This window comes from Toxorhynchites rutilus, chromosome 2, assembly GCF_029784135.1.
Source record: "Toxorhynchites rutilus septentrionalis strain SRP chromosome 2, ASM2978413v1, whole genome shotgun sequence".
NCBI classification, from domain to species: domain Eukaryota; kingdom Metazoa; phylum Arthropoda; class Insecta; order Diptera; family Culicidae; genus Toxorhynchites; species Toxorhynchites rutilus.
The window spans coordinates 64,106,418-64,125,509 of NC_073745.1; the positions used below are offsets into that span (position 1 = coordinate 64,106,418).

At 37.7% G+C, this 19,092-nt stretch overlaps 1 protein-coding gene across 3 annotated transcripts in view; it reads right to left on the bottom strand.

The window, feature by feature from the left end:
- The window catches only part of LOC129769915 (heterogeneous nuclear ribonucleoprotein L), a 638,502-nt gene extending 624,152 nt beyond the window's left edge, over nucleotides 1-14,350 (bottom strand). For 2 of the 3 annotated variants that reach the window (XM_055772452.1, XM_055772453.1), the window contains exon 1: nucleotides 13,028-14,350. In XM_055772452.1, coding sequence (XP_055628427.1) covers nucleotides 13,028-13,138 — 111 coding nt within the window. In that variant the 5' untranslated portion in view covers nucleotides 13,139-14,350. The remainder of the gene's footprint in view (nucleotides 1-13,027) is intronic. The other variant, XM_055772451.1, reaches the window with a different exon arrangement.
- Between the last annotated feature and the right edge of the window lie 4,742 nt (nucleotides 14,351-19,092).

The window sequence follows — 19,092 nt, forward strand, 5'->3', positions numbered from 1 at the left end:
TCATTCTTTCTCATTCCCCGTTCAAACGCACTAGACCAAATAAATGCGGGTCTGAAGATATTCAATATATGGAAACAAGTACAAACTCTCTGATTACATAACACTCATGTAGCATTATTAAATGTCCAATCAGCTGTAAGGTTCTGAAGCGATTGTTGGATATTGCAGAATATTGTAGTAGGTGCGGACATTTCAAGCGGTTTGCTTGATGAAGTTTTCCACGGATTAAATTACGCAATCCGAAATGAAAATGACGGAGAACTGCATTCATACAAATGAGGTGGATTTTTTCACGAACTGAAGTAATGTGATTTACTGTCCCACTGATTTCTAGAAGCGTTTCAAATACCCGGATTAGCGCCTCATAATTTGCAGTTGAAATTTGCATCAATGATTATTACGTCCGGGGTATTAATCTACCTCGATTTTACAATTGAAGTAAAAAAACTGCTAAACATCATTGAAACCACAATCTTAACATAAACATGATTGTGATATTAAGGGTGATTAGAAACCCATAGTTTTAAAATATTCAATTTAACACCTTCGTCGCCCAGACCGATTTGGTCGAGTTTCATGCGGGGCCCCAATTCAACTGTCGGTGAGCTAGAGAATAAGCGGGCAACGACAATAATGATTCCGGGTACGATTCAGGACTACTTTTGAATCTGAATGAAATTAACCAATCAATGATTAGAAAACTTATGAAAATAATTTTTCAGCCAATTATACAGTATTGCCAATGATAATAAAAAAAATGAAATTCAACCAAACGAATTTGCTCTCTATACTATAATCGATGACGATGAATAATTAAAATCTAATTCGAGACTATGGAATATTCTGTTCAATCGATTGCGAAGATTCACTGAATATAGCATACCAATAACATATGTCACTTTCGTGTGAAAATAATCGTCATAAACTATATCACATTTGACAACATCGACTTTCTAAGTGATTCGTTTTAATTGTCCTTTACGCTTGGTAAATAAAAAGACAAAAGAAGAGCTGCAAGTTTTTTTTTTCTGAGAATGAGGATAATAATTGCGCAACTCGGATAGGCCCCTGTTCATTCCAAAAAGTTTTTTTCTTAGACGCACATGTGTTTTTTTGACGTAGGACTACGTCTAACCGGAAGATATAGGGGGTGAAATGGAAATCTAGGCACTGAACAAGTAGGAAAAAATGCAAGATTTGGAACGCTTATAACTCGAGCATTTCTCAATAGTTTTGGCATCAATTGATAGGAAATATATCTACGCATCTATCATAATGAATAACTTTTCATTTTTCTTGAGATAAATAATTGAATAATTGTGAAATATCAAGCATTGTCCAAATGCACTATGTGCCCATTTTTGATTGGTCCATTTTGTGCTCCTCAAATCGTACCGACCAAAACGGGCAACCAGAGCAGCAGCGAAATAGAATGAAGCACCATTGGAAAGGAAAAAGAAAAAAATGAACGAAACATTGGTCGCCGCTCACACATGCGTAATTCTCGAGCCAGCCAGTCAGCTTAAAAATCCCCGCTCCGCTGCCGTAACGATCATTCTCATTTAAACCGTACACCACATCGGTTCGCATCAAAACACTTCAACAAACCAACCCAAGCAGCCATGTCTTGACATGGCTAAGGAGGAAAAGTGAAGGGAAAGGCAAAATCCCGCTCGAACCGTGTTGATCTGGAGTTCCCCGCAAGGGTAGCTAGGCCGAGCGCGTTAGTACCAGTGCACCAGTCCACCTAGCCGGCGTTATATAGTTTCGGCCGTCGAAGTGATCGAGTTGGCTGGTAAAGCTGCTCGCGACGATAAGAAAACCCGCATTCAGAACAGAACACATTCGGTTCGGTGGACATCAAGACAACAACAGGCAGTTGCAGCGAGTGGCAAACGCAATCGCAAAACGGCAGCTGGTAGCAGAAGAAAAAAGTTTGTTCTTTATACAATCTGCTTTGGTGGCAAATCCAGAATAAGGCGGGATCTAGGGCGTTCGAAATGGTTTTTTTCAAAACCACGAGTACTAAGTTTTCTAAAATTCCATAAAACACGGCGCTTATCAGGGCCATTAAACCTTTCAAAAAAGAGTTTACGAAATACAGTTCAATGCTTTCTAAAATAATATCCAGAATAATAATAAAACACAAATTGATTTTTTCATAATTTGTTTGCCAGTATATGACGAGTATGTGAATTTGGCAGTTGTTCTGAGCTTATTTATGGTTGGGGACTTTCCCGATTATTCAATATTCATTAATTTTTAAATTGCTTCTAGATTGAAAGTACAGTAATTCACATTTAGCTCGACATTCAGCTAATTGGACGGACCTGTAATGCGACATATTTAGTTGGACATTTTTGTAAACATAAAGTTCGAGGTCCAAATTATGACCCCACATCGAAAGTCGACACTGTACCACTGTCATCGCAAATGTTCAATTACAGGTGCGACACTGAGTGGTGTTTCGGCACGTCGCATTAAATGTAATTTACTGAACAACATGTCACAAGCTGGATGGGAAGAAATTTTCCAACTGTGAAAGCTGTGGCGAGTGGCAAACGCAATCGCTAAACAGGAAGGTTTAGCCGAACAAGATGGGGATATCGAGTGATAACAAAACAATAAACTCTTTAGATTAAAGATAATTTTGTGATCCTGAAAAGGACCCTTTTTAGCCTGCATGTGAATCCAACGAGCGAACAAATCGTAATGAATGTATTTTTTCTTCTTTCTTCTTTGTTTTTAAGAGGCTTTAAACTTTGCTGTTCATTCGCCTCTAATGTATTTTTTTGCCATCGCTGCCTTTTAATGATCTTTCGTTCGTCTCGTTGGACTCGCCCCTCTGGCTTAAGCCAGCGCTACACGATGCTACGAACACCCTCGAATGCTGGACGCTCGATGATTCGACGCATCGTGTAGTCGACTGACGAGCTACGAACCTCCAATGTCGAGCGCCGAATATTCGCGTTGGAAGGTAATCCGTTCGTTGTGGATTACCTTCCAACGCGAGTGGCACGAGTCAAAGAGTTTTTGTCATTCGTTGATTCGACCAGGGGTTAGACATCAATTGAATATAGGCTACCCAAAATCAAAATCAATATGGCGTCATTTGTTTACCAACATACCATTTGCGAGGATTGAAATCGTTGAAATCACGGAAATTGCGCTGCTTTATTTCTAAATGCATAAGCGATTTTCATATTTCGGTTTCACATGGAGGTGTTCACATTCAACATGGAGTTTAAAGTTAGCCACTATTTGACTATATAACCGGACCGAGTTGTAAACTACAGTAATTGTCAGAACCAAAATGTCAGTAAACCGCAGCAATATTGGGTACACTGGCAATATGAGGAATTTGACGTTTTAGTCATACCCCTGGATTCGACACTCGATGACATTCGATACACCGCTACACGATTCGTCCGAATCTATCTTTGACAGATTGGTTTGTTTACAAGTTTTAAATGAAGGAACTATGAAATTGGTTCATAAAATTCAAAATATTCCGCAAAATATTGCAATTTAATAATGTTGATTTCAAGCATTTTTAATTTACAGCCCGATATCAGTGCAATTGCAACGGTGGCAATTTCTATACTCGCATCGTCAACCAGTTTCCTAACGTTTTAGATGGTAAATAAAAACAATTAACATTCGATCCAAATACTCGCCAATTGTTTGGACCGATTGCATTGAATCGAACATTCACTTCACCGTGTAGCAGCACATTCGTCACAACATTTGTCGATTCATCGAGTCAAATGTTTGAAACCAACGTTCGAATGGAACGTTGGACGAATAGTAGTGTAGCGCCCGCATTAGTCTGCTGATTTGTCTCTATCCTGTGAGTGTGTACCGCTAGAGTACAAAAGGCGCGGATCCGTTGAAAAATATATCATTCTCTTTCAAACCGTAAATCAGTGTGGTTGTGTGGCATCGTTTCACATCACATCGCATCAACGGATTGGTGCCGGAGCACCAGTATACCTAATAGCGGTTATAGAATTTCTTTATAGAAATTATAGCCGCCGGAGTGCTCGAGTTGGCTTGCAAAGCTGCTCACAACAATAAAAAAACCCGCAAAACCGAACAGAACAGAGCACATTCGGTTCGGTGGCAACAACTATTTAGTTTCAGCGAGTGGCAAACGCAATCGCAAAACGGAAGCAGGTAGAAGAAGGAAAAAGTTTGTTTATACAGACTGCTTTGGTGGCAAAACCAGCCACCGTAAAACACGGCGCTTTTCAGGGCCATTAAACCTTTCAAAGAAGAGTTATTGAAAGTTTTTCACAATACCAATGCATTCTAAAGAGACATAATATGACATATAATATAAACTGATTTATTTTGTTTATCTTGTTCTTGAACTTATTGGTGGTTGGGGTCTTTTAAATTGATCATTCAGTTTTCACAAACCCATGCTTGGTTTCCGAATTAAAAGTGGCTTCAAATTACAACACATTGTATGCTGGATGGCATTAACGAATTTTCTCGGTAGCAAGAACTGCTTTCTTTGGTTGATAACTGATGCTGAAAATTGACTGACGTTACATCTGCATTGTATAGAAAATTAACTAAGGAGCAACATGATTAGCTATGTATTTCCTTATTCTTCTTTCTTTGTTTTTAAGAGGCTTTGAACTTTGCAGTTCATTCGCCTCTATGTATTTCCTGCTGCTCTGTTCCTATTTTAAAGGGCTTTAATCCGAAGGTCATTCGTCCATGTATTTACTGTTGGTTTTTCAGAACGCTTATAGCTCGTTTATTTCTCGACAGATCGTAGAGTTCGTCTCCAAAACCTCAGTTCTTTTTCATTCTTATTTACTTTGTTTGCGGAAACTACAAATCTTACAATTCATTCGTCTCCGAAACACGGAAACAGTTTAAGGTACGGTAATGTGTTCAATAGTGAAATATATGATAGTGAATGAGTTGATGACCACCTATGCATCCCCTATCACAGCCATCATTTTGATTGTAGGATATGTGCATACGCCGAAAGATGCCCGGCGTTGAACATTTAATAAGTACAAAGCCTTCGGAAAAAAATCAAGAATTAACTATAAGACAGCGAGAAAAAATTGAGAAAGTTTGTAAAAAAAAACGCAAAAACACAACACCAAAGGTTCTTTTCAGAACCCCCAACATGTTGATGAATAGTAAACAGTAAACTAATCCATTTTTCAGGTAGATAGGTAGGTATTCACGTAGCAGAAGAAAATAAAACAATATATTTAAAATATATATTTAACAAAAGCTGTCCCCTTTGTATAGTCCTACGTCACTCCGGTTATGTCCCCGACATTACCCACCCGTCTTTTTTTATCCTCAAAATGTTCACCGGACGGCGTAATAGTAAATCTGAAAGCGAGGGAAGTAGTGACGACGAAATAGTGCGAAGTTAAGAGCTAAGAGGCTAAAAGATTAAAAATTGATTGGTTTTGTGATTTTTTTATTTTGATTTTGAGTGATTTTTCTCAAACGGTTTATTGTTTTCCAATAAGTTTGACATCATCATATTTTAATCAGACATTTGGTTTATGAGTTACAATTTTTTGAAAGAAAGATCAATCATTTTAATTAAGCCCTTTTAAAAAATCAGTCGTAATTTAAATTGGTCATATAATGATAAAAATTGTAATTTTAGGTAGGTTCCATCATTTGTACCATGTTTTAAAAAAATCGTAGAGGGTCGGGTCAGCAACCGGCTGATTTGGGGTGGAATCGCTCTATACGGGATTTGTATCAATAAAACTAATTGGCCATTTTGAACTTAGGTTTTTCATGATCTAATGGGTTCTAGTAGTCAGATCTTTTCATGTGATATCCATATTGATTGGGTTTTAAAAAAAGCATATATCGCCATTTTGGATTTGCATTCTCACAAATAAATACGTTCTACTAGTCAAGCCTTTCGCGTTCGATACCCATATTGATGAATAGAAAAATATAGGAGGTTGTGTCCAATACACGACCGCATTGTTGACGTAGAACTACGCTGTAGTTTAATTCAAGTCGCTTGTTTATAACTGCGAATATTATTTTATAATATTACGAAATTTTAGAAAAATAACCATTCTACCAGTTTGGTCGCCCTTTAATATTTTTTTTCTTGTAGAATCATTTGACGATTATTGATGATTCATGCTTGTCCTCTCAGAACAATACATGCTTGAGATAAGCGCAATTATCATCCTTAGTGGAGAAAGTTTTGCTACTGGCAAGCGGAACCAAATCACATACAACCTGGTGACTAAATAAACGAAAAGAGTAGCACTGCTTCATTATGATCAAGGTTAGTGCAAATGCAATCCTAGTTGAAGGGAGTTTTGCAACTGGCACGAGAACCCAAATAAATTTATAACTTATTGAATAACTTGTTTTCCCAAATATTTTTTTGGTGCACAACCTCTACATCTGCTTCACCATAGCTTCAGTTCAATGCAAGGTTGAATATATGCCTCAGCAGAGATTAATTACTAATACCCTAGCGCAAATATTTACCTCCCTCCTTGTCGCCAGGTTCGGATCGACATGTTCACCCGCAACAGCGCAATACGTTAAAACGCACGCACGTACACACACAAAAATATCCATATATCGATGGCTTGAAGCAATTAAATATGCACACACTTATCTCCGTTCTGCGCTCTTCTCAACAGATGTCCTTTTTGTTAATATTGCCGGTCTAGATCAGCTTAGCTGTCATCCTTTGTGGAGAGAGTTTTGCTACCGTCATGCGAAACCAAATCTCAGACAAAATTCCAGAACATTTATTTTCTTGGTGAGCTGACGATAGCCTAGCTTGATGATTCCCCACACAATTGTGTAGCTCAGAACCTTAATGCAATGGCGTCAGTTTGATGCAATTATTGCAATGCTAGAGGCCTCAGCGAGCCAGTAGTTTGGTCGCGTCCACAGCTCAATCCAAAACTAAGACACGTGAGACTTTAAACTTATTTAGTTCAATCGTCTCTAACCTTCAAAAAGGCCATTTGAAAACTTTACTTTTTCCTCGTATTACTCCTCCACTCCTCACTCGTCCAGCTCGCCCAGCAGCTATGTAGTTCAGTCAGTGTCATCACGAAGAATGAAAGTTTGCCTCAGCGAGATCCACTGTTTGTACTCTAGGCAAATATTCCCCTTCGTCTTTCTTCTTTTCCTTTGTTCACGGAGACTTTAAGTCTTACGATTTCCCCTTCATTGCTCGTCCATAAGTTGCTCGTTTTTGATAGCTCTGTTCGGGAAAGCACAAAAATGGACAGAACAAATGTATGGGAAAATGGAAACGCTTATAATTTTCACGAATTTTAACCATTTACATTGTAATGTATAGCATATGGGATTGTAATGTATAGCATATCAAATAAATCTTAGGGAATTTCCGATTCATTTGGTATGTAAATCGCCAAAATCCGTTCGCGGCAAAAATAATTATTAACGTTAACTTTATTTCATAAAAACGTGACCTGTTTTCTGATTTGGCACCCTTAATGAAAGACGTAGTCCAAAATGTCGCCATTTTGTGATGGGGACCATTTTGAATTTGCATTTTCATAAATAACTGTGTTCTACTAAACAAGCCATTTCATTTGATATCCATATTGATGGGGTTATGATAAAATATGTAGTCCGCCATTTTGTAGCGATCGCCATCTTGGATTTTCAAGATCATGGAATACGCAGTTTTATAACGACAGCAGAGATTAAGGCGTGTTCCAATTTTCAGATCAATCGATCAACAGGAAGGGGGTTAAATTTCTATTGATGTGGGACAACCCTACAGATAAACATACAAACATACTTACAATAGGTCGTGCTAAATAAACCGTTTTAACACTCCTATGCTTTGGTGATCGGAAATTTTGAGCAGCTGATCGGGCTAAATTTTCATTCTGGATTCATGAGCTCATATCATGAATTCATCTCCATGCAAGTTGATCCTTCTTCTTATATTCCCAACCGTGTTTGTTTTCCTGACTACATCAATTCCTCTGTACATTTTGATCTGTTCATGAAGGAGAAAATCCATGGAATTCCAGATTATCATCGATCGGGGATCGTTCCTACGATCTTCAATGCAAAGTATGGGCGTATCAATTGTGATAATATGTACTTTACTGATGGGTCCTCTATGAATGAGTCCACAGGATTTGGAGTGTTCAACGAATTTTTTAGCACCTCCCACAGTCTTCAGAATCCTTGCTCAGTGTATATTGCTGAATTGGCAGCAATACACTGGGCGCTGGACAGCGTCGCCTCACGACCTGTTGAACACTATTACATTGTAACGGATAGTCTTAGCTCTGTCGAAGCTATCCGTTCAGTGAGGCCGGAAAAGCACTCGCCGTACTTCCTTGAGAGAATACGTGAAATTTTGAGTGCTTTAACCAGACGCTGTTATGTCATTACCTTTGTCTGGGTCCCTTCACATTGCTCAATTCCGGGTAATGAGAGGGCTGACTCATTAGCAAAGGTAGGTGCAATTGAAGGCGATATTTATCAGCGTCAAATCGCTTTCAATGAATTTTATTCTTTAGTCCGTAAAAATACCATCGCTAACTGGCAACGCAAGTGGAACGAAGATGAATTGGGTCGGTGGCTTCACTCGATTATCCCTAAGGTTAGCCTCAAACCATGGTTCAAAAGTCTGGACTTAAGTCGGGACTTTATTCGCACCTTCTCTCGACTCATGTCCAATCACTGTTCGTTAGACGCGCTACTCTTTCGTTTTAATCTTGCCGATGGCAATATCTGTGCTTGTGGCCAAGGTTACCACGACATCGAACACGTTGTTTGGTCGTGCGAGGTGTATCTTGTTGCCAGATCGAATTTAGAAAACTCTCTTCGGGCCAGAGGAAGGCAGCCCAATGTGCCGGTGAGAGATGTGTTGGCTCGGTTAGACCTTGATTACATGTCCCAAATATATGTCTTCCTAAAAGTTATCGATCTTCGTGTGTGATTGTCCTTATATCCTTATATTCTCCTTTTCCTTTTCCTTCGCGAGAAAGCAAATCCCTTCTTACTAACAATAGAATACGGTGAAATGTAAATACGTATTAGATATAAGATAGGCTTAAGAATTGAGTATGATGAATGTGAGTGCGAATGTGAGTGTGAACATTGTCAACATATCCTTATATCCCTTCCTTTTCCTGAAAAAAATGTCACCCTTCTAAACTCGAGCAAACCGCGAGTAATCGGTTCTCTATTCATTAACACTAGAATTAATGAAAAATGTTTATATATACTTGTAACAATACAGATAGGAGTTTGGCTCCTTTAAACTTATGTAACTGAGCCTGTAAAAATAAACGATTTAATAAAAAAAAAAACACTCCTATACTCGCGCATTGGTCTGTCAGATCGAGAAATCAATAATTCGTTCAGTTCTCAGAAAATATCAACACTACGACTTTGCGATTCTATCTAGCTTTGTTAATAGTCGTTCGTCATCGTTTAGCGTATCGCATGTGTTGGTACAAAGGGAACGTGTGCCACTTTTTAACACTTTCGGTCTGACACACCGACGCGAGTATAGGAGTAACTTTTTTGGACAAGTGCCTTTTTCATATTCTGAAAAAAGGCACTTGTCCAAAATGAAATGTAAAAATAGATGTTAGTGGCGTGGAATATTTATTGAATATAATGCATAAGGTCGTTATCGGACTATTCTGATTCGATTTCAGTCCCTTTAGTCCCTTTTGTAACATGATTGAACGGATTTTACTATTCGTCGTTAGATTCATATGTAAAGAATAGAATTACGTGTATGCAACATGGCTTCTTCAAAGGCCGTTCAACTGCAACTAATCTGTTGGCTTTTGTGACTTTTATTTTGAATGCAATGGAAAATGGCAAACACGTAGAAACTCTTTACACTGACTTCAGTAAAGCATTTGACCGCATCGACATTCCATTACTACTCTTCAAATTGCAGAAAATAGGAATGAAACAAAGACTCCTAAACTGGCTCAATTCTTATCTAACAAACCGTGAACAAATTGTTCATTTTCAAAATTCTCTTTCAAATCCAGTAATAGTCACATCGGGAGTCCCACAAGGCTCTCATCTTGGTCCTCTTCTTTTCATTCTGTACGTTAATGACATCTCCTTCGTTCTCAAGCGTATCAATGTACTTGTGTATGCCGACGACATGAAGCTTTTCGCGGAAATTGGAAATGAAAACGACATCGAAGCATTTCGAAACGAAATACATGTATTCCATACTTGGTGTGATAAAAATCTACTAAAACTGAATGTGAAAAAGTGCAACTCTATAACATTTAGCAGAAAAAAACATGTACCAAATATTGTAATATGTCTTGGAAATCAAAATGTAGAAAAATGTGAAATAGTTAGAGATCTAGGCGTCGTCCTGGACTGTAAACTCACATTCATAGAACACTACAACTCTGTAATAAATAAGGCGAATAGTGTGTTAAGTTTTGTCAAACGCTTCTCACATAACTTCCAGGACCCATACACAATAAAGCTTTTATATATTACATATGTAAGGCCTATTCTGGAATACTGTAACATCGTTTGGAACCCGTATATGGTCGTACATGAAGAACGCATTGAGTCAGTCCAGAAACAGTTTCTTCTATTTGCACTTCGTAAACTCAACTGGACCTCATTTCCACTTCCTTCATATGAAGCACGTTGCATGCTCATAAACATCCAAACACTAAAAGAACGCCGTGAATTTGCAATGCTTTCTTTTGTTAATGACCTAATTTCGCAACGAGTACAGTCAGCTGAATTACTAGAAAAACTAAATTTCTATGTACCTGGGCGTCAACTAAGAACGCGAAATTTGTTTCTAACCAAAACATCCAGAACAAATTATGCAAATAACGCCCCTATCAATCGCATGATGCGTATATACAATCAGCACTGCGAAATAATTGACACAACAATGAATAAAAAACAGCTAAAAAGAAACATGTACCGCAAAAATAATATTTAACCTAAGAAAACATTGTAACATTAGTGTATAAGTGTGTAGTCTACATTTGTTTGACGAAATGAATAAATAAATAAATATAATGGTCATACATATACACACTTGTGAAAGAATTTCACTTGTGGAATAATTGTAAACTATAAACTAATCGGTGGCTTATAACAGTTACAGTTTCGGGGATTTTGTTTTTATAATGAACAATATCAACAAGAAAACAAGAAAAAGAAAAGGAAATTCCTAGAAATCCTTTTATATAATCTTTTTATGCCCCATCTAAAAAAAAGCATTAATTCTTAATTTACCAAGAATACAGCATGTAAGAATATTAGAAATATGCAAACTTTATATTCCAAAATCTGTATCATCTGATAATTATCTAAAAGGTCGTTATACATTCTTCTCTTCGATAAAAGACCCGAAAAACACGCAACAACTGCATGAAATGTAAAAAATATGTTTGTTTCGAGCATGCAGTTATGCAATGTTCTGATTCTTACTCCAATGAAACCACAATCTATTAATACGCTTTTATGTTATTTTATAGCTCCTTATACTTCCATGAATTATATTCAGTTGCTTACTTTTTATTAATAAGAGTGAAAAATTCGAATTTCGTTATTTGTGTTGGAGTGTCAAAAATTACTCTGTCTTGAGGAGGCTGATTTAGATGACTATTAAAACTTAATAAAGACGACAAAAACATATTTTTTGGAGTTTTTCATTCAATCATACCTCCTTCTTCAAATAAATGCCAACGAAGCCTGAAAAATACACAATAGCAACATTACAGAGAAGTTCAATTTTTGGTCTGTGACACCGTGCGCGAGTATACGTGTTATGATTTTGCACGCGAGTACAGGAGGGTTAAAATATAGTATAAAAACTATATTTTTATGTTTTTGATTTTTGAATATTCTACATATCCCATATTTACATTTAAGTGCCTATTCTATCAAATTCCGTTTGAAAATCCTATTCAAATTCAACGAGAAAAGTTTCACCCATATCTGGGTGACGGGGCCTCCCAGGAAATACACCCGTCACCCAGATCTGGGTGACGGGGCGTTTGAAGTGTTAATTTGGGACAGTACGAAATTTGTCGGACCTACATGTTTAAAATAAATCAAACCACTATTATAGATTTTTATTCGATTCATCAGATTTAAATAAATCATTAACAAAACATCGTTTTAATCCTCTACAGCCCAAGTCCGCCTTTAGACGGGCTTCACGGATTCTCTTTTCAAATTATTCAGACATTATTTTCATTGTTCACTCCCACTGGAACGTCCTTAGAAAATTTTCATCTATCACACATACACATTGTTTTTATGCTGGCAGCTTTCTGCTAGGAGTATTTTATGTTGAAAGTCGGGAATTCGAGATAAAAGTGGAGTAGTTTTTTTTAGATAAATAAAAAACTTGGGCGGTAGAGGGTTAATGAGATTGTTTCCAACTTCATAGAACTTGCATTTCGCACCATTTCTCAAACAGTTTTACTCCTTTTCCAAACGCCGAAATCATTTAGCAACACTGCAACAGAGCCACCCATCGCGCGTAGCATTTTCATCCCGTCGTCGTTTTCCACTCGTCGAACGCTTCCGAAAAGCTCTCACAAACACACCAGCAAAATCTCCATCCAAAACAGTGATAACTCAGTAGGGAAAAAAAAGTTCAACTATTTTCCCTTGCTTTTCCCAAATTCACCCTCTTTCACCCGCGATAAGACGCACACACAGAGGAAAGGTGCGCTCGTTGTACGCGAGCAAAATTTATGTTTATCATTTTAGGGTAGAAAATAATGTTGCTTCTGCTGCTGCTGCTGTCTTGAATGAATGAATTTTTCCTCCCTCCCCCATTTTGGGGGAGTTGGGAGAATAACTACCCGTCGACGAGACTGGCTGACACAAATTGCCTGTTCGCCACTCGTCTGTCATACACAACAGGATGACCATCCTTGGTCTCCACCATCTTCTTTTTCCTCCCTCCCTCTTCCTTCCGGCACAGAATTTTCTGCCAGGACTAAAATTTCTCCAAAAATAGTCTACTCACCCGACTATTCAACGGAACCGTCTCGATCATTTCCTGGCCGGTGCAGAGTCGCTTGGTGTGAGGCCCATCCTGGCCACCGCCGGCACCGTTTCCATTGAACGCCATGATCATTGATTTGCTGTTTTGTTGTCGCTTCGCAGGAGGAAAAATGTTGCGGCTACTCGAGAGATGATAAGCACTGACAACCACCACCACTATTTGACGCGCACGCACACTATCGCGGATGGAAAACGGAAGGAGGAAAAACAATCGCGTAGACAAAATCGAATCCTTTTCCTTTTTATTTATTTGCTAGCTTTTCTTCACTTTTGTATTCACTCGTAACTCTCGTGCGTGTGATGTTTCCACCTCTCTGATATGGATCGCCTTATTTTATTTTATTATTTATTTTCTCCGCTGCCGAACTTCTCTACACTGCTTCTCACACGCGATACGCTATTTCGCTGCCGTATGTATTATTGCCTTTATCTTTGGTCTATCTTTATTTTTCTTTTGCTTCTTTCTCCCCCAAACACACAACCGATTTTTTAATTATTATATTTTCTACTGACAATCGGACGAACGAACCATGCAGCCAAGGAAAAATATAAAACAATGGGTTTCGCTCTTTTGCTTTTGCTGCTGCTGTCGTGTGCTTATACTTCACGCACACACTCGACTCAACTCGACTCGACTCGGCAGTAGTGGCTCTGATTTTCTTCAAACACAAACCGACGCACCGGAGGATGAACGACTACTAGACCTGGTGGGGGGTGGTGATGGAGCGCGGGAGGCGTTGCTATGACAGCTATGGGCACACTCCACTAATAAACGACGGATCACTTGAGCAAATATGCACGGGAAAATTCTGTTCTGGATGATATCGCGAAGGGAAGCCCGTCGGAACAAATTGCAGCAGCGATATTTGGCACTGCCCTTAGCTCGCTACCACCGGAACCGGGAAATGAATGGGGATCCTTGCGACGGCGTATTGTAGCTGGTCTGTTCTTTTGTGTGTAAAACCTCAAAAATGTGGCTCGAGAAAAACCTAGCAGTAGGCTGACTGACTGGTTGTCAGGTTACCACCAAACGATGGGCGATTCGAAGGGTTTTTCTACTGTGATTAAATAGACTTCGGTGACCACTATACCTCAAGGATGTGCGCGATATTTTTCGATTCACTACACACTCGCAGCGGGCCAAACGGGAGCTGTATTTTTTTTTCTGATAAAGTATAGACCACGAACGATGTGCTTCAGAAAATTCACTTCTTACTCGGTCTCCGGAGAATCGGATACTGGCTAACTGTCCGCGGCCTGGGTGAAACTGAAGGCAGTGCTACTCAAGTGTGTACGATGCCGCACTCGCGACGGTGTCACCACTCGCTCGCTCGCTCGCCGGAGAAGGAGCGGATAATTTTCTCTCGATATCATTGAATGACAAACCGGTACTCCGTGTGGTGGTCTCGTTTTTCCACACGCGCGTATCACACGCTTCCATTCCATTCGCACTTGCGTCTCCGTACGTTTTTATTTTGCGCAAGTGCTGTTCGCAGCGCGTACGGAGAAAATAGAGAGAGAGACGAGCGAGATAAGCAGACACTTCTGTAGCTGTGTTGGTTTCGTCGCATGACGGGTGTTTGGGAAATCGAGAAAAGACAAACGTGCGATAGTGCACAGAGAACTGTCAAAACGGGCTGAAATCCAGTGATGCTAGATATGCTAGATATAATCTAGGTAGTGCGGACTGAATCAAAACGGCTGTCAAAAAAGATCCAATTGAAATGTCAAAAGAGATCCAACGATCAGGAGTGTTATTTTTCTTATGATAATCAACACTATAAAAGAGGTATTGTTGTCAGGGGCAAAAATAATTCAAACAATAAAATGAACGAACTACATTTTTCCGTCAATTGTTTAATTAACCATTGCATCTCTGAAAGAGCATCTCAGCCTTTCACTGAGCTACGCCTTTTTAATGTCCCCTCTCTTTGACATAACGTTTTTCCGAACGAAATAAAAACAAACGAAGTCAGGGTCACGTAATTGTTTACTCCTGCGATTTGAAAATATTCGATAAAAAGTGGTAGGAAGAGATGCCAGATGATTTTGAAAAAAAGTCTGTAAAAACATGTGAATGTCTGTTAAAAATGTGGAAAAGTTTGTAAAAGTGTGCAGATCTATAAAAATGTCTTTTAACGTTAATTTTCACATATTCATTAATACTTTGTACATCGTGATGCACGTAAGATTGTATTTTGTATATATATACAGCCATTCCATGCCAAACCAATATAGTGGTTCTCAGATCTTCGTCAAAAGTGGTAATATTGTTCTTTATCGCTAAACATTAGACTCGTATTTTTTTATTTTTTCATTGGGGTGCCCATTTCCATTTTAGGGTTACCCAAAAAATCATTTTTTTCCACTTTTTCCCAAAATGACTTTTTTCAAAAATTTATAACTTTCGAACCACTTAACCGATTTAGATGATCGACATATCAAATTGAAGCCAATGAGCTTTAATTGAGAAATATTGAACTTGCAGATAATACGGATCCTATTTTCGTAATTATTGAGTGTAGTCGTTTTTTAATGTTTTCATGGCTTTGGACTAGGGGGCGCTATAATTTTTTATATTTTTTCTTGAAAGGTGAGAATTTTTTACATAAAATATCTCGATATCAGAGATGCTATTTTTTCCGTTTTTGAAATATGATTTTTCAAAACTAATCGATGGTTCGAAAAACAAATTTTCCCAATTTTTCCCACTACAAAAGCATAACTCTTGAACTATTGGACCGACTCATATCATCGACATATCAAATTGAAGCTTACTAGCTATTTTTCTTCGAAAAAATGTTACTTTTGCGAAAAAATTGAATTCGTGTTTTTATAATTATTGATTGAGTTATTTTTTCACAGTTTTCTCGTTTTAAGATAGGAGCGCTATATTTTTTTATATTTTTTATGGAAAGCTGAGGATTATTTACCTAACATATCTCGATATCAGAGATGTTATAATTATCGTTTTTAAGTTATAAAGTTGTAAATTTAACATGTTTTAAGTCTTCGATCAATATTCATATGTGACTAAACTAGAACTATGCTACTAGAATCCTTCCCGCAAGTGTGATATTTTTTTCAAATTTTGCTTCTTGGCTTCAATTTAATACATCGATCATCAAAACCGGTTCAGTAGTTCAAATGTTATGATTTTTTGCAGAAAGTTATTTTTGGACAAAGGGAGAAAAATGATTTTTCGAACCACCGGATTACTTTGAAACATCATATCCAAAAAAACAAAAAAATAGCATCTCTGATATCGAGATATGTTATGTAAAAAATCCTCTGCTTTCAAGAAAAAATATAAAAATATAGCGCCCTCTAGTCCAAAGTCATAAAAAAAATAAAAAATGACTACGATCAATAATTACTAAAATATAATGATTTTTTTCGCAAGTTAAATATTTTTTAATAAAAGGCAAAGTCATTAGTTTCAATTCTATATGTCGATCATCTAAATCGATTCAGTGATTCAAAAGTTATTAATTTTCATTTGTCATTTTTGGGAAAAAATGGAAAAAATTGATTTTTTGGACCACTTAATAACTTATGTGTTGTAAGTGTGCTTAAATGTTTCAACGATCTACACATACATACATACACATACATACGCGTTGTTATTTTTTATAAAAATCAGTATTTCTTCGTTGATATATTGGACATCCACCAAGGCTTGCGGTCTTGTCGTTGGTGAAATTTATAAGAAAATACAGTGTATATTTTCCATCCGCCATGCAAGGCTATACAAGTTTTAGATCTCCACTTGGCCATGAACCATGTCTGTGGTAACAATATCGAACAGTAACCCATATTTCGCCATAAGCAGAGCCGAAAGCGAATGTAAATTGTTAGGAATAGAATGAAAATTTTTATTCGATTTGTTTTAATACTTAGAAGACATAGTCCTGACCCTAGCTTAACTATTTTTCAATAAATCTCCTTGCATTTCAGCAAAACAATCTTATCTAGAACAAAAAATAATTATCAGAGACAATTCAAGATTTTTCGTTACCTGCAGAGAATGCAATTTTTCATTAATTGTGAATTGTGAAAAACCGTATCCTCTCTTTCGTCTGCAATGATGTCAGGGCAAAAGTACTTATGTGTATGAGTTCCAAACTTCATACACACCAGATGGGCCAACCAGAAAGACTGCCGGGCCGCAGGTTGAGTATCGCTGGTCTAACGTCATGTGTATTGATATAAACTAAATATAATAACTTTTCTGTATTAAAACTATGGAAAAATGTCATATGGTGAGTCAAATATCTTTGATGTGATGAATAGAGCCCTTTTATTTTTCAAAAACCTGTGAAATATTGTTATATCCAAAAAGTCTACAACAAAAAAAAAGTGTTTTACAGATATGTCTGTAAATTTACAAACATATTTGTAAATCTGGCATCTCTGGTGGTCTAAGAATTTATTGCAAGAAATCGCTTGAAAACATGCATGAATTTGCTTGAAAATGAAGTGGATTGAGTCCGCACCACTTAGGATATAATTAATCCCATGAACGATAATTTATTTTCAGTCAACGCTACAGCATACGATTTAAAAAAAAATATTTTTCTAGGAGCATGCACTCAAATATATCAAAGCAATAGGTCGATATGACTTACAGATACTGCTCTCATAAAAAGCATCAAACCTCAATGATTTCAGGCGAATTCAGTTCGTTATTATCAGTTTGTTCGGGAAATTTTTTTGACTAGCTGGACTCGTCATTTCCGATCAAGGGGTTAACTTTTAGTAGTTTTTGTTATTCGCGATCCTAGGTAGTGCGAACTGAATCAAAACGACTGTCAAAAAAGATCCAATTGAAATGTCAAAAAAGATTCAATGATCAGGAGTGTTATTTTTCTTATGATAGGTATTGTTATCAAAGGCAAAAATAATGAAACTTATAAAATGAACGAACTACATTTTTCCGTCAATTTTTTAATTGACCATTGCATCTCTGAAAGAGCATCTTATATTGCAAGGTATCAGAACCTGACAGAATATAAACAACCAACGAATAACGCTTAGTTTACTCCAAGATTTCAATGTGAGAGCAAAATTCGACATTGGCGAGTTCCGATACGTACATACATAGTCAAAGTAAAATGTTATGAAGACGTATTTTTCTAACGTCGGTGAAAACAGCATTTCTAGTAAAGCTGACCGAATGAAATCCGCTCAATTATGATCCGCTAGTCCTGGTGATGAATATAACGGTAAAGCAATCTGCGCTTCGTGTTGATGATGGATGTAATCTTCTGAGTCAACTACCGGCTTATGAATTAACTGCAAAGTTTAAAGCCTCTTAAAAACAAAGAATCAACCAACTACCGGCTTAATTGTGGAAAAGGCATTACGGTTTCTCATGAGGTTTCTTTTCCGGTTGAAATGTAACGATGTATTTCTATCAAAATAAACCTGAAAATGTGTATGAATGGTTTACTACACTTTTGGTTTTCAATAATGGAAACATCGTACTAACTCCATAGATACGGGAACCCTTATTCGTAACTAGTTTGTCGTCTCCGCAAAAATCGACCCAGCGCGTTTGTAAATATTAGGCTGTCTAAAAAGTCCTGCGGTGTTTTTTTTGAATTTTCATTTGTCCATAAAATTAGTTACAATCATCTGTTTTAAGTCAAATATGCGCCGTTTTGTTCGATGACTTGTTCCCAACGAGATGCCAACTTCATAATACCCCTGTTATAGAAGCTCGCTTCCTTATTGGCAAAAAACTCGGATAGCCAATTTTCACAGGCCTCTTTTGTGGCTAACTTCTGACTACCTAGCTCGTTCGCCATGGACAAAAACAGGTGGTAGTCACTTGGTGCAAGGTCCGGACTATACGGCGGATGCAAAAGAACCTCCCATCCGAGCTCCCGGAGCTCTGGCGCGTCACCAAAAAAGTATGTGGCCTGGCATTTTCCTGATGGAAGACAATGCGGCCTCTGTTTATCAAAGATGGCCTCTTCTTCATGAGTGCTACCTTCAAGCGGTTCAGTTGTTGGCAGTACAGGT